Here is a 12,889-nt window from a genome sequence, read left to right as displayed (position 1 = left end):
TCTACATATAACAAAGGAGATGGTGTAGAGAAAAGGGAACCCTCCTCATCGCTGATAAGAATGTAAGTAGGTGCAGCCACTGTGGGAAACTTTATGAAGGTTCCTTAGAAAACTAAAAACAGAGCTACCGTATGATTCAGCAATCCCACTCCTGAGCATATATCTGGACAAAACTATATTCAAAAAGATACATGCACCCCAATGTTTACAGCAGCACTACCCACAACGGCCTAAAGCTTTTAGAAACTTGTTTCATAAACCTCAATATTGTTTAAAAAGACTAGTACAGAGGTAAAGAAACTGGGAGCTCTCTAGCATTGCTGCAGAGAATGTAAAATGGTACTTTGGAAAACAGTTTGGCAGTTTCTCAAATGCTTAACAGAGTTATTACCATGTGAGCAAGCAATCTACTCACAACCAAGAGAAATGAAAACTCATCTGCACAAAAACTTGTGCTTGAATGCTCTCACTGCAGCATTATTTATACTAGCTAAAATGTGGAAACAATCTAAATGTCCATCAACTGATGACTGGATAATCAAACAGTGGAATATTATTCAGTCATTAAATCAATGAAGTACTGACACATGCTGTATGTGCTTGGTCATTCAGTTGTGTCCAACTCTTTGCAACCCCACAGACTATAGCTGGCCAGGCTCTTCTGTCGATGGGGTTCTCCAGGCAAGAATACTGCAGTGGGTTGCCATGCCCTCCTCCAGGGGACCTTCCCAACCTGGGATCAAACCCAGGTCTCCTGCACTGCAGGCAGATTCTTTACCATCTGAGCCACTGGGGTAGACCTTACATGCTACAATATCGATAAACCTAGAAAACAGTATGCTAAGTAAAAGAAGCCAGTCATGAAAAGACCATATAGTGTATGACCCCATTAATATGAAATGTCCAGAATCAGCAAATCTGTAGGACAAAAAGTATACTAATGGTTGCCTAGAGCTGGAGGTGGGAAAGGTCTAAGAAGAGAGTATGAGGGTTTTTTCTGGGCAGGGGCGTACTCTGAAATTACATTGTGGGATACTTGCATACTCTTGTGAATATAATAAAGACCATCTACTTGAACACATCAACAAGGTGAATTTTTGATGGATGAATTATATCACAATTAGCTGCTAAATAAACATATATCAAAGTGCAAAAGAATACTACTCATCCAAATGTGAACCTTCTTTACCCAAAAAAGACATAAAACAATCTCTCCTCTGTCTTACCTTTTAAGGGCATCTTTGAGTTCAGGCACAGAACGAATACACTGAACTGTAGCATTCATGTAACAAGTATTACCAAGGTTTGTCAATCCACATGGTAATTCCATCTGATAAGGAAAAGGAGTAAATCAATTTTATAAAATAACACTGCAAATATAAATCACTAAACACTTTCAAGCAAATATAATTTACCAACTCATACCAATTTATATTCCACCCCAACGTTTTATTTTCCTAACAAAAAAATTTTTACTTGCATCATGCTGACAATCATTTAGTGTTTTAATTCCCGTCTTGAAAATAAAAAAAGAATTTTATCAGTCCTGCCTCCTCTGTAGGTTTATCCCTAGAAGAGGGTAACAAAATATATACAGAAATACTTCAAGGAGACTTCCCATGTGGTCCAGTGGCTAAGACTCAGCACACCCAATGCAGGACGCCCAGGTTCAATTCCTGGTCAGGGACCTAGATCCCACATGCCCCAACAAAGACCAGGCACAGCCAAAATAAATAAACAAATTTAAAAAAAAAAAAAAAACACTTCCAAAAAACAAATGGTACTATATAAATGCTGGGTAATAAAAACGATAATAATATTTGACAAGAATGTGTTGGCCAGTTTCTAAACTAACACTGCATTCTTAAATTAAGGGTAAACTATGTATTTTCACCATGGAAGGTTTTGAGAATTTAAATATCCCAGCATTTAAACTATGTAACTTCTTTAAGCTTGTTTTCCCGGAAAATAACAGTAAACACTTTAACAGCACTGTCTGCCAGACGCATTTATTACAGATATTAATGACTTTGTAATGAATTGTTCAATTAGAAAAGGATCCCGTGAGCCAATTTCAAAAACAAAACTCTGGTTTACTGCTGATAACATGCATCCTGATGTCGATTAAATCCTCAAAATATGCAGATGCTACTTTTTGAAAGTCATCTGATTAACTGTACTTCTTAAAAAGTAATAATCAGATATATAAAACATATGTCTTACAGCCGATGCTAACTGTTCTTCTGTCATGTCTTCTACAAAGACAGTTTTAGCTGAGGGTTCCTCAGGAAGAGCATCTGCTGACCCCATCATTAGTACAGTCATTCCCTGTTTAAAAAAAAAAAATTTTTCATGAAAACTCAAAAGCTGACCATGTTTATCTTCAAGGAAATAAGTCAGACACAGAAAAACACATATCACATGCTTCTGTGTGCCAGCAAAGGTAAATCTAGACAGATTAGTGGTTGCAAGCGCTGAAGATGGGAAAAGAGACTGTCTGGAAATGGGAACGCATTTCTTTCTGGGGTGATGAAAATATTCCAAAATCAGACTGTGGTGAAGGTTACACAACTCTGTAAATACACTAGAAATCATGAAATGCTAGCGTGCTGCTTCAGGCCAAAGGTCACCTGCAGAATGCTGGAACGTCTGTATCTTGACTGTGGGAGTGGTAACATGACTGTGTAAAATTAACCAAATCCATGAAAACTCTCAAGTAGGTGAATTTTACTCTCTATATACTATATTTTATTTATACCTCAATAAAGCTAAGGACAAAAACACTGTCACAAAGAAAGCTGAGAATGTTTTCAATATCGGAAAGGAGAGACTTCTTCTCTCCCTAACACACTAAGCAGTGATAATATTCTTCCTATGAAAGTCTATTCTGTAACTGTAACCATTATTTACAACTGAACAGAAAAATCTCCACTGTTGGAAATTATCAAGCCAAATATATAAATTAGTTCAAAATGTCTAATTTTATAATTCGACACATTATTATCCTAAGGAAACACTGATTCAATACAGATGTAACATTCCACACAACAGAACAAAGAAGACTGTCACCCTAAAACTCATAATCTTGAAATGTGGACATCGTATGCAATATCTTAATTGGAAGACATGAACACCTGAGAAAAAGAGGGTAGAGAGGTTTAAAAAGAGGGGAGAAAAGTCAGAAAAATGTATTTTTTAAGGAAGGCCAATAAGATAAAAATATCTAGATGAGGATTAAATTAGGAAATAAATAAGGTCAACAAACTCAAGCCTTATGAGTACCTATGACAATCATTCTATCACCTATTATTTTTACTTATACTTTTTATAAGATAATAGCAAAGGAGTACTAAGCAATCACTAAAGAATTCTTTTCCAAAGACAACTGTCTCAGGAAAACCAAACATTTGAAGAATATACTCGCAATAGTCAGCTAGAAAATACAACTGAAAAGAATGAATACCAAATTAAGAGTAAACATAATAAGAAATATATAATATTTTAATAAGAAAACTATAAAGCTTTACATAAGGATATTAAAAAACATCTAAATAAGCTGACGGACACAACAAATTTCTGGACTGGAAAAATTACTATAAAGATGTGATTCCAAATTATCATATAAATTAAATCCCTTCCTAAGACTTTACAAAATGATTCATTCATGCAATAAACTCATGCCCATGAAAACAGCTAAGAAATTTCTGAAAAAGAAAACTAAAACAATATCTTTAAAATTATTAACAGATTACATATGAAGAAACGTTGAAGATAATAATTTAGGAAAATATTCTAGTTCTTCACCTTATGACATGCCATGCCCAAAATGAATTACAAATTGAGGACTTAAATGTAAATAAAATAAAACAAGTATAAAACATCCAAGTTAATTTTTTTAAAATTTTGCCATTTTGGAAGATTTTTCTAGAATTGACATAAAAGATGAAAGGACTAATGACGCTAACTATATAAATCTTAACACTTCCCCATTACCACAATCAAAATTTTTACAAACTTAAAAAAAAAAACTCAAGTGTATATGGATACAATAGAAAAATGGACAAAGCAGAAAACAAAAAAGGCCTAAAATTAATAAATCAAATAAGCTTCTACCTTAAGAAGCTAGCACAAGTATATATTAAAATCAAAGGAAATAAAGCAAAGAGGGAAAAATCAATTAAAATAATAAATGAACAAGCAGAAGATGACTCTATGAGGAGCAGGAGAAATCAATGAAACTGAACAACTTCTCCCTGGATGACAGAGACAATGAGCAAGAAATCACAATTTGCCAATACGGAGCAGGGTAGAAGGGGATGTTGAAATGACAGCATTGCAGAGTCTAGAATTAAAGGTTATTAAGAGTATAGTATCAATTCAACAACTGATACAGACCAATTACCTAAAAAACACAAATTACCAAAACTGGTGTGAAAAAAATGTAACATTTGAAGAGTCCTACATTTATTAAAGACATTAAATTCTTAATTAAACATCTTCCCACAAACAAAGCTCCAAGCCTAGAGAACATCACTGGAGAATTTTCTGCAACAGTTTCAGAATATGAACTTTCAGAAAAGAGGGGAGACAGGACTGCTTCTGACTCATTTTATAAGGCAAACATTACACTGACAGCAAGCCTCAGAGACAGTCCAAGAAAACTACAAACTGTAGTTTTCACACAAAGAAACACAATAATTTTAACAAAATACTACCAGTAGAATCTGAATTATATTTAAAAGAAAATACATTAAGATTAGCTAACTATTCAAAAAAGGAAGCATAGTTCACTGCATTAAGAAATTAAAGGATAAAATTAACATTTCAAAATATATGGAAAAAGTATATGACAAACTCAACTCATATTCATGATAACTTTCTACAAACTAGAAACAGAACTTTCCTTAACCTGATAAACATCTATAAAAAAACCTATAAATAATCTGTAAAAAAAAAAAAAAAAGGAACCAACAATCTACAATGGGTAAAACTCAGAGCAAAGAATATTACCAGTGATAAACAGGAACAGTTCATTTTGATCAAAGGTCAACTCACAGAGCTGTAACAATCCTACACATGCACGCACCTAAAAACAGATGCAACAAAACTGATTCAACTGAAGGGAGATACAATCAAATCCACAAGAGCTGGAGACTATGACACATTTAATAAAAGACACAGATAAAACATCAGTTAGGATAGAAAGAACATGAAGACTATACACCAACTTGACCTAACCGGCATTTACAAAACATTTTACCCAACAATAGCAGCATACCTTTATTTTTTCAAGAGCACAGAAAACATTCAAATGAATGCAGTAAAACAAATTATCAATAAATTTCAAAGGACAGAAATAATACTGGATATGTTATGTGACCATGACAGAATCAAATTAGAAATAAATAACACAAACATATTAGAAAAAGCCCCATATAACTGGAAATGAAATACAGTTCTAAACAATCCATGGCTCAAAAAAGAAATCACAAGGTATATTAGAAAATATTTTAACTGTATAATAAAAACACAGCATATCACAACCGCTAGATTCAGCTACAAGTGCTTAAAGAAAAATTAGTAATAATAGTTTTAAATGTCTATAAGAAGAAAATAGGTATTTTTTTTAAAAATCAATAATCTAGGCATACACCTTAAAAAGCAAGAAAATGAAGTAACTTAAACTCCAAAGAGAAAAAAATAAGAGTAAATATCAACAAAATAGAAAATGGGTAACATGTAAAATCAGCAGTCAAAAACCGAACAGACTTATGATCCTTACCAACACTGATCAAAATATTTTTATTGATAACAGGAATAAGAAGGAACATCGATAAATGATGATGATATAACAGGATAACTAACCATTTCAGATACGAGGGACAACTTTATGTCAATAAATTCAACATATTTAAAATAAGCAAATTCCTTGAAAGAAAACTCACAAAAACATTAAAAAAAAAAAGAAATCAAAATAGTCTGGTGCCTACTATAGAAACAATATCAAATTCCCATGAAGAAAACCCAAATCCAGATGTAATTATTGGTAACTTATTTCAAATATTTACAGAAAATAATACCAATCTCACACAAACTCATTCAGAAAACAGAAAGGAAATACTTCCCCAACTCTTTTAAATGAGTGTCCACATAATTCTGATGACAAAGTGAGGATAATGCAAAACATTATGCCTCATCAACACATAAAAATATCTTTGGAAATATGAGAAAACTAAATCCAGCAATAAATAAGAGATAAATACATATGATTCAAGTGCGTCTGTCCCAGTATGCAGTTCTCACAGTGTTGTCTATGAACCTCGGAGGTCTCTCAGCTTCTTTCACGGAGCCAGTGAAGTCAAAACTATTTCAATAATACCAAGATGCTATTTCCCTTTTTCAAATGTGGTGACAGTAGGTGAACCCTGAACTTCCAGATGTTAAAGCTGGGTTTAGAAAAGGCAGAGGAACCAGAGATCAAATTGCTAACATTTGTTGGATCACAGAAAAAGCAAGAGAGTTCCAGAAAAACATCTACTACTGCTTTACTGATTACGCCAAAGCCTTGGCTGTGTAGATCACAACAAACTGCGGAAAATTCTTCAAGAGATGGGAATGCCAGACCACCTGACCTGCCTCCTGAGAAATCTGTATGCAGGTCAAGAAGCAACAGTTAGAACTGGACATGGAACAACAGACTGATAGCTGTGAAAGAAGTATGTCAAGGCTGTATATTGTCACCCTGCTTATTTAACTTATATGCAGAGAACATCATGTGAAATGCCAGACTAGATGAAGCACAAGCTGAGATCAAGATTGCCAGGAGAAATATCAATAACCTGAGATACGCAGATGATGCCACCCTTATGGCAGAAAGTGAAGAGGAACTAAAGAGCCTCTTGATGAAAGTGAAAAGAGGAGAGTGAAAAAGCTGGCTTAAGACTCAACATTCAAAAAATGAAGATCATAGCATCTGGTCCCATCACTTCATAGCAAATAGATGGGGAAACAATGCAAACAGTGACAGACTTTATTTTCTTGGGCTCCAAAATCACTGCAGATGGTGACTGCAGCCATGAAATTAAGAGATGCTCCCTCGTTGGAAGAAAAGCTATGACCAACCTAGACAGCATATTAAAAAGCAGAGACATTACTTTGCCAACAAAGGTCCATCTGGTCAAAGCTATAGTTTTCCAGTAGTCATGTATGGATGTGAGAGCTGAGTGCCAAAGAACCGACGCTTTTGAACTGTGGTGTTGAAGAAGACTCTTGAGAGTCCCTTGGACTGCAAGGAGATCCAACCAGTCCATCCTAAAAGAGATCAGTCCTGGGTGTTCACTGGAAGGACTGATGCTGAAGCTGAAACTCCAATACTTTGGCCACCTGATGTGAAGAACTGACTCACTGGAAAAGACCCTGATGCTGGGAAAGATTGAAGGTGGAGAAGGGGACAACAAAGGATGAGATGGTTGGATGGCATCACCAACTCAATGGACAGGAGCCTGAGGAAGCTCTAGGAGTTGGTGATGGTCAGGAAGGCCTGGCGTGCTGCAGTCCATGGGCTCACAGTCGGACACAACTGAGTGACTGAACTGAACAAAGAACTGAGTTATCAAGCCATGAAAAGACTTGGAAACATAAATGCATATTACTGAAGATGTCAATCTGAAAAGGCTACAGACTGTTTAATTCCAACTATACAACATTCTGAAAAAGGCAAAACTACAGAGACAATAAAAATATCCATAGTTGTCAAGGGTAGAGAGATAAACATGTACAGCATAGAAAATTTTTAGGATGGTGAAACAACTTTCTATGACACTATAAATGGTGAATACACATCACTATACATTTGTCCAAACCCACAGAACATACAATACCATGAGTGAACCCTAACAAACCATGGACATTCGATGATAATGATGTATCAATGTAGGTTCATCAATTTAACCAATGTGCTACTCTGTGGGGGATGCTGATAATGGAGAAAGCTATTCACACATGAAGGTATAATAAAAATTACAAAGTACCAATTAAGTTAAAAAAAAAACACTTCTGCATACCAAATTTATGATAGCTGTCTTCACAATAAGCTTGCACGAACATTTGTGTTGGAAACCTGTCTACTTGCCTTTTTTGACAAAATACAATTTCTACTTAAAACAACTGACAAATTATGGGTTTTTAGACTTGAGTATTTAGTAACATTTCCTTAAAAATGAAGAAAGTGAGCTAGTAGTTTCAGGGCAAAGTACTGACAATATTTATAGCTGCCAATGACAAAATTAGAGCTTTCAAGTGAAAAGAATTTTCCATCTGTCACTATGCACCTGACAATTTTCTAGAATTAAAGACTTTTCTACTGAGGTTGGTAGTGATATTAACAAATGCAATTTTGAAGAATTATATAATGAAATGCATGAGCATTTCATGAAAGTACTTACTTGAAAGTAAGATCTAAATAACTCAGAAAAACAATTTTTCCAAATGACCAATATATGATGTTTCAAAGTCATTTATGAGTGGAAGATCCATTCTTCAGTGCAAAACATAGATTTTTAACGTACAAAAGGTCACTGATGTGGTTTCTACAACATTAAGTTCAGTTCAGTTGCTCAGTGTCCAACTCCTTGCAGCCCCATGGACTGCAGCACACCAGGCATCCCTGTCCATCACCAACTCCCGGAGTTTACCCAAACTCACATCCACTGAGTCGCCGATGCCATCCAACCATCTCATCCTCTGTCATCCCCTTTTCCTCCTGCCTTCAATCTTTCCCAGCATCACGGTCTTTTCCAATGAGTCATCTCCTTGCAGTCCAAGGGACTCTCAAAAGTCTTCTCCAACACCACAGTTCAAAAGCATCAAACAAATCAATAAACCAGCTACCATGTGTTGAGTTTTGGTGTACTATCAAAGAACGTTCACGATTTTAACTGAAAAGACATCTCCCTTTTCCAAATATTTAACTGTTATGAGACCAGATTTCTCGCATATACTTCAGCCAAAGCCATATACCACAACAAACTGAGAATGCAGAAACAAAACTAAAAATTCATTTATCTTCTATTAAGCTAGACTGTCAAGAGACCTGAAAAAATGTAGAACAAGACCATTCTTTCACTTTTCTTTGCTGTTCTGAAAAAAAATGTTTTTAATGAAATTAACAGGTTAACAGGTTTGTTACTGCTACTTTTAAATGAATATTTTTAATTTCTCAGCCTTAATTTTTTTTAACTTTTTATTTTGTATTGGGGTACAGCCAACTGATTAACATCATCATGACAGTTTCAGATGAACAGTGACTATATACATACATACACATGTATCCATTCTCCCCCAAACTCCCTCAGTCTTAATTTCTAATACAATAAATATTGATATAACCCATATATATGAAATTCTGTGGGGTTCAAAAATAATTTGAGGGTGTAAAGAGGTCACAAAGATTAAGAAATCTGAGAACAGCATGTCAAAAATGCAAGGTTTAACAGTGAAAAACCAATGAGACTAGCCAGATTATCAGAATAAGAAAAATATGATCCTTTCAATAAGCAGAAAAAGCACTTAAAATTCAACAGCCATTCATAACTTAAACGGTCTCAGTGAACTAGTAAATGACAAAGATACCCACTTCCACCACTTTCTATTCAACACTGTATTAGAAGTGCCAGCAATGAAATAAGGCAAAAACAGAAGCAAGTCATAAAGACTGGAAAGGGAAAAGTAAAACTGCCTCCATTTGCAAACAGTCATGCTTATGTTCATAGAAAACCCAGTGAAATCTATGAAAGAACTACTAGGAACTAATAAGTGAATTTGGCAAGGTCACAGGAGAAATATAAGTTGTATTTTTATAAACTAGCCACGATCACTGGAAAACAAAGATTTTTAAAGTATTGTTAACAGCTAAGAAATAAGTTCCAGAGTCTAACTAACAAAAACCATGCAAGATTTCCATACTGAAAAGTTATCTGAGCTAAGAGAAATGGACAACTATACCTTATTTAAGGATTTCGGTACTTAATACCTTTATGATGTTCAGTCTCCCCAAACTGAACTGCAGATTCAATGCAATCTAAAACAAAATTCTAGGAGTCCATTTGTAGGAACTAATTCTAAAATTATAAGGAAAAGCAAAGGAGCTAAAATAATCTTGAGGAAATAGAAAAAAGTTGGAGAACTTACACTACCTTATTTCAAAACTTATTATAAAGCTTCAGCAAGCAAGACCATGTGGTAGAAGATTAATCAAATATATCAATGAAACAAGAGTTCAAAAATAGGCCAACAACTGATTTTCAAGAAAGACTCTGAGGCAAATCAATGAGAAAAGGAAAATATTTTCAACATGTGATGCTGGAACAACTGGATATACAGACAAAAAAAAAAAGCCTTAAAAATAATTTTGTGTAATAATTAGGGAATTGCATTACAATTACTGTTAAGATAATACTCACATTTTTCATTTTGATGTTCCCCCAATCATCGTCCTGTTTTAAAGACAAATAATAAACATTTAACCATCCCTGTATAATCCAAACATAATCTAACAATCAAGTAATTTTAGACTTCTACTTCAAAATAAAAATTTTCTGCATGCAGATTTAAAAATTACTGTAACCAAAATATTTTTAAAGAAACAAAAAAAATAATGCAGCCTTAAAACTAATAGGTCTAACAACTGTTTAAACTACATAAGATACCATCTAAAAGACAGTAAACTTGCAGCACCAGAAGTACTGAAACACTTGATGATGACATATGACAAATGCTAACTTTCTGCATGTTTGGAACCAGCAGAGCTAAGAACAATTTACGTGATAAGAACAAAGAACAACCTAGGGAATGAAATAGGTCTACACAATTAGGATGATTATACAACTAATCACCCAAATCAAGAGACCTGGAGAATGAAAGTGCTCCTACCAATTATACCAGGAGAGTAAAGAAGACCACCCAAGCAAACTAACCATTACTAACACTTGCTGCGTCCACAAATATTTCTCAGGACCTAAATTTCACACCTATGCATCAATTAACAAATACTTTAACTTCTGTATGTTCATTTAATGGAGAAGGAAATGGCAACCCACTCCAGTACTCTTGCCTGGAGAATCCCACGGACGGAAGAGCTTGGTAACCTACAGTCCACGGGGTCGCAAAGAGTCGGACATGACTGAGCTTTAAACCATGTTTTCTGAAATGCTCTGATTGGCACAGATATTTTGTCAGCTAAGCCCTTCCTTTCACAGGAAGTCAGTTCCATATCAGTTCCTTCCTTTCCACAGAAGGTACCAGGCATTCCATATGCTACCCTTGGGTGGTGCTACTATCTCTTTTTAGACATCATACTTCGAAGGCAAAAGTAAGTTCCTAAATCCCTTCTCAATTTAAGGACTATTACTGCTAATCAAAAGCAATGGTAACTATATATGCCCCCTGAGATAATGTACTTCTCCAAGGTCATACAAAGTTGGGAAGTGAACCCAGATTTGCTTGATCTTTAAATTCCATGTTCCTTTGGGCCCTTATTATGTTACTTAAACCTCTCTGGTGATCAGTTTCCTCGTTTATCAAATACATAAAATAATTTACTTTCCTCATTTTTAACATACATACAGTTGAAAACAAAAGAATAAGTATTCTTATATTGTTTTATTGCCCAGTTAACAGGGGTAGCCAATCCTCATCTCTTAAACAGTGTGATCACTGTAAATGAACTAAAGGAAAAAGTAAGTTGTATTCATTGATACCATGCATTTAATATAAAAACATTATTGCTGCTCAACAGCAGTGTTTTGAAACAGCTACACTGTTCCTTTCTTAATATGAATAAGTTTTAATCCCATAGACTATCTACTGTCACCAAATAAAAATACCTCAAATGTTACATTTTCTGGTGTTAATTATTTTCACAAGTACATAATGAGAATTTCGACTACATTTTACCTTCAGTGTTCCTCCTTTCACCATAACTTTCTGTCTGGCCGGCTGGACTCCAGTCAGTGCAAAAAGCTGAGCCTTGAACACCATTGGAGGTTCATCAGTATTCAGTTCTACACCTTCAAATTTCTCCTTTCCCCATTTCACAGTAACTGCAAACAAACCATAATTTTGTTTTCATTTACAAAGTAACAAGGCTTAAGATTTAGAAGATCCTTAGAACTATTAGGCTAGTTCTTGACCACCAAACTATGTCACTAACCTTTTTACTCTACTAATGCTTACCAAATCAGAAGTGAAGTGAGTGCAAAAGATCTTGGATAAAATTGAACTGGATCTAATCCAACTCTGCTTCCCTGGTGGCTCAGACGGTAAAGCATCTGCCTACAATGAGGGAGACCCGGGTTTGATCCCTGGGTTGGGAAGATCCTCTGGAGAAGGAAATGGCAACCCACTCCAGTACTCTTGCCTGGAAAATCCCACGGATGGAGGAGCTACAGTCCACAGGGTCCCAAAGAGTTGGACACAACTGAGCGACTTCACTCACTCACTCAATTCAACTCTCATTTGATAAATAAGGAAACTGAGACTTAAAAGAAACAGACTGATTTATTAACTTCACAAAACTAGTCAGTAAATATTCAAGGTTTCTGAATCCTCCTCCAATAATATATGCAAAAAATGACGACACTGAAACACCTCCCAGAATAAGGTTCACAGGCTTCAAAATGTGTTTATTTGAACAATCATTAAGATCAGGTAAGGTCTGCTTCCTGAGCAAGAGGTGGTCAAGTATTAAGAAAAATCCAAGAATTCTCTGGCGGTCCAATGTTGAGGACTCTGCTTTCACTGCAGGAGGCTGCATCTGATTCCTGGTTGGGCAACTAAGATCCCACATGCCACATGGTGTGGCCAAATTAAAAAACAAAAAAAAAAAAAGAGA

The 12,889-nt window shown here is 35.1% G+C and overlaps 1 protein-coding gene across 2 annotated transcripts in view; it reads right to left on the bottom strand.

Annotated features, from left to right (window-relative positions):
• The window catches only part of USP14 (ubiquitin specific peptidase 14), a 36,470-nt gene that overhangs the window by 19,159 nt on the left and 4,422 nt on the right, over positions 1–12,889 (bottom strand). For both annotated transcript variants that reach the window (XM_043443905.1, XM_043443904.1), the window contains exons 2-5: positions 11,953–12,098; positions 10,461–10,493; positions 2,224–2,328; positions 1,227–1,330 (exon numbers count right to left, since the gene is read on the bottom strand). In XM_043443905.1, coding sequence (XP_043299840.1) covers positions 1,227–1,330; positions 2,224–2,328; positions 10,461–10,493; positions 11,953–12,098 — 388 coding nt within the window. The remainder of the gene's footprint in view (positions 1–1,226; positions 1,331–2,223; positions 2,329–10,460; positions 10,494–11,952; positions 12,099–12,889) is intronic.

This window comes from Cervus canadensis, chromosome 23, assembly GCF_019320065.1.
Source record: "Cervus canadensis isolate Bull #8, Minnesota chromosome 23, ASM1932006v1, whole genome shotgun sequence".
NCBI classification, from domain to species: Eukaryota; Metazoa; Chordata; class Mammalia; order Artiodactyla; family Cervidae; genus Cervus; species Cervus canadensis.
The sequence above is the reverse complement of the archived record's forward strand: the minus strand, read 5'-3'. Positions and strand labels throughout refer to the sequence as shown.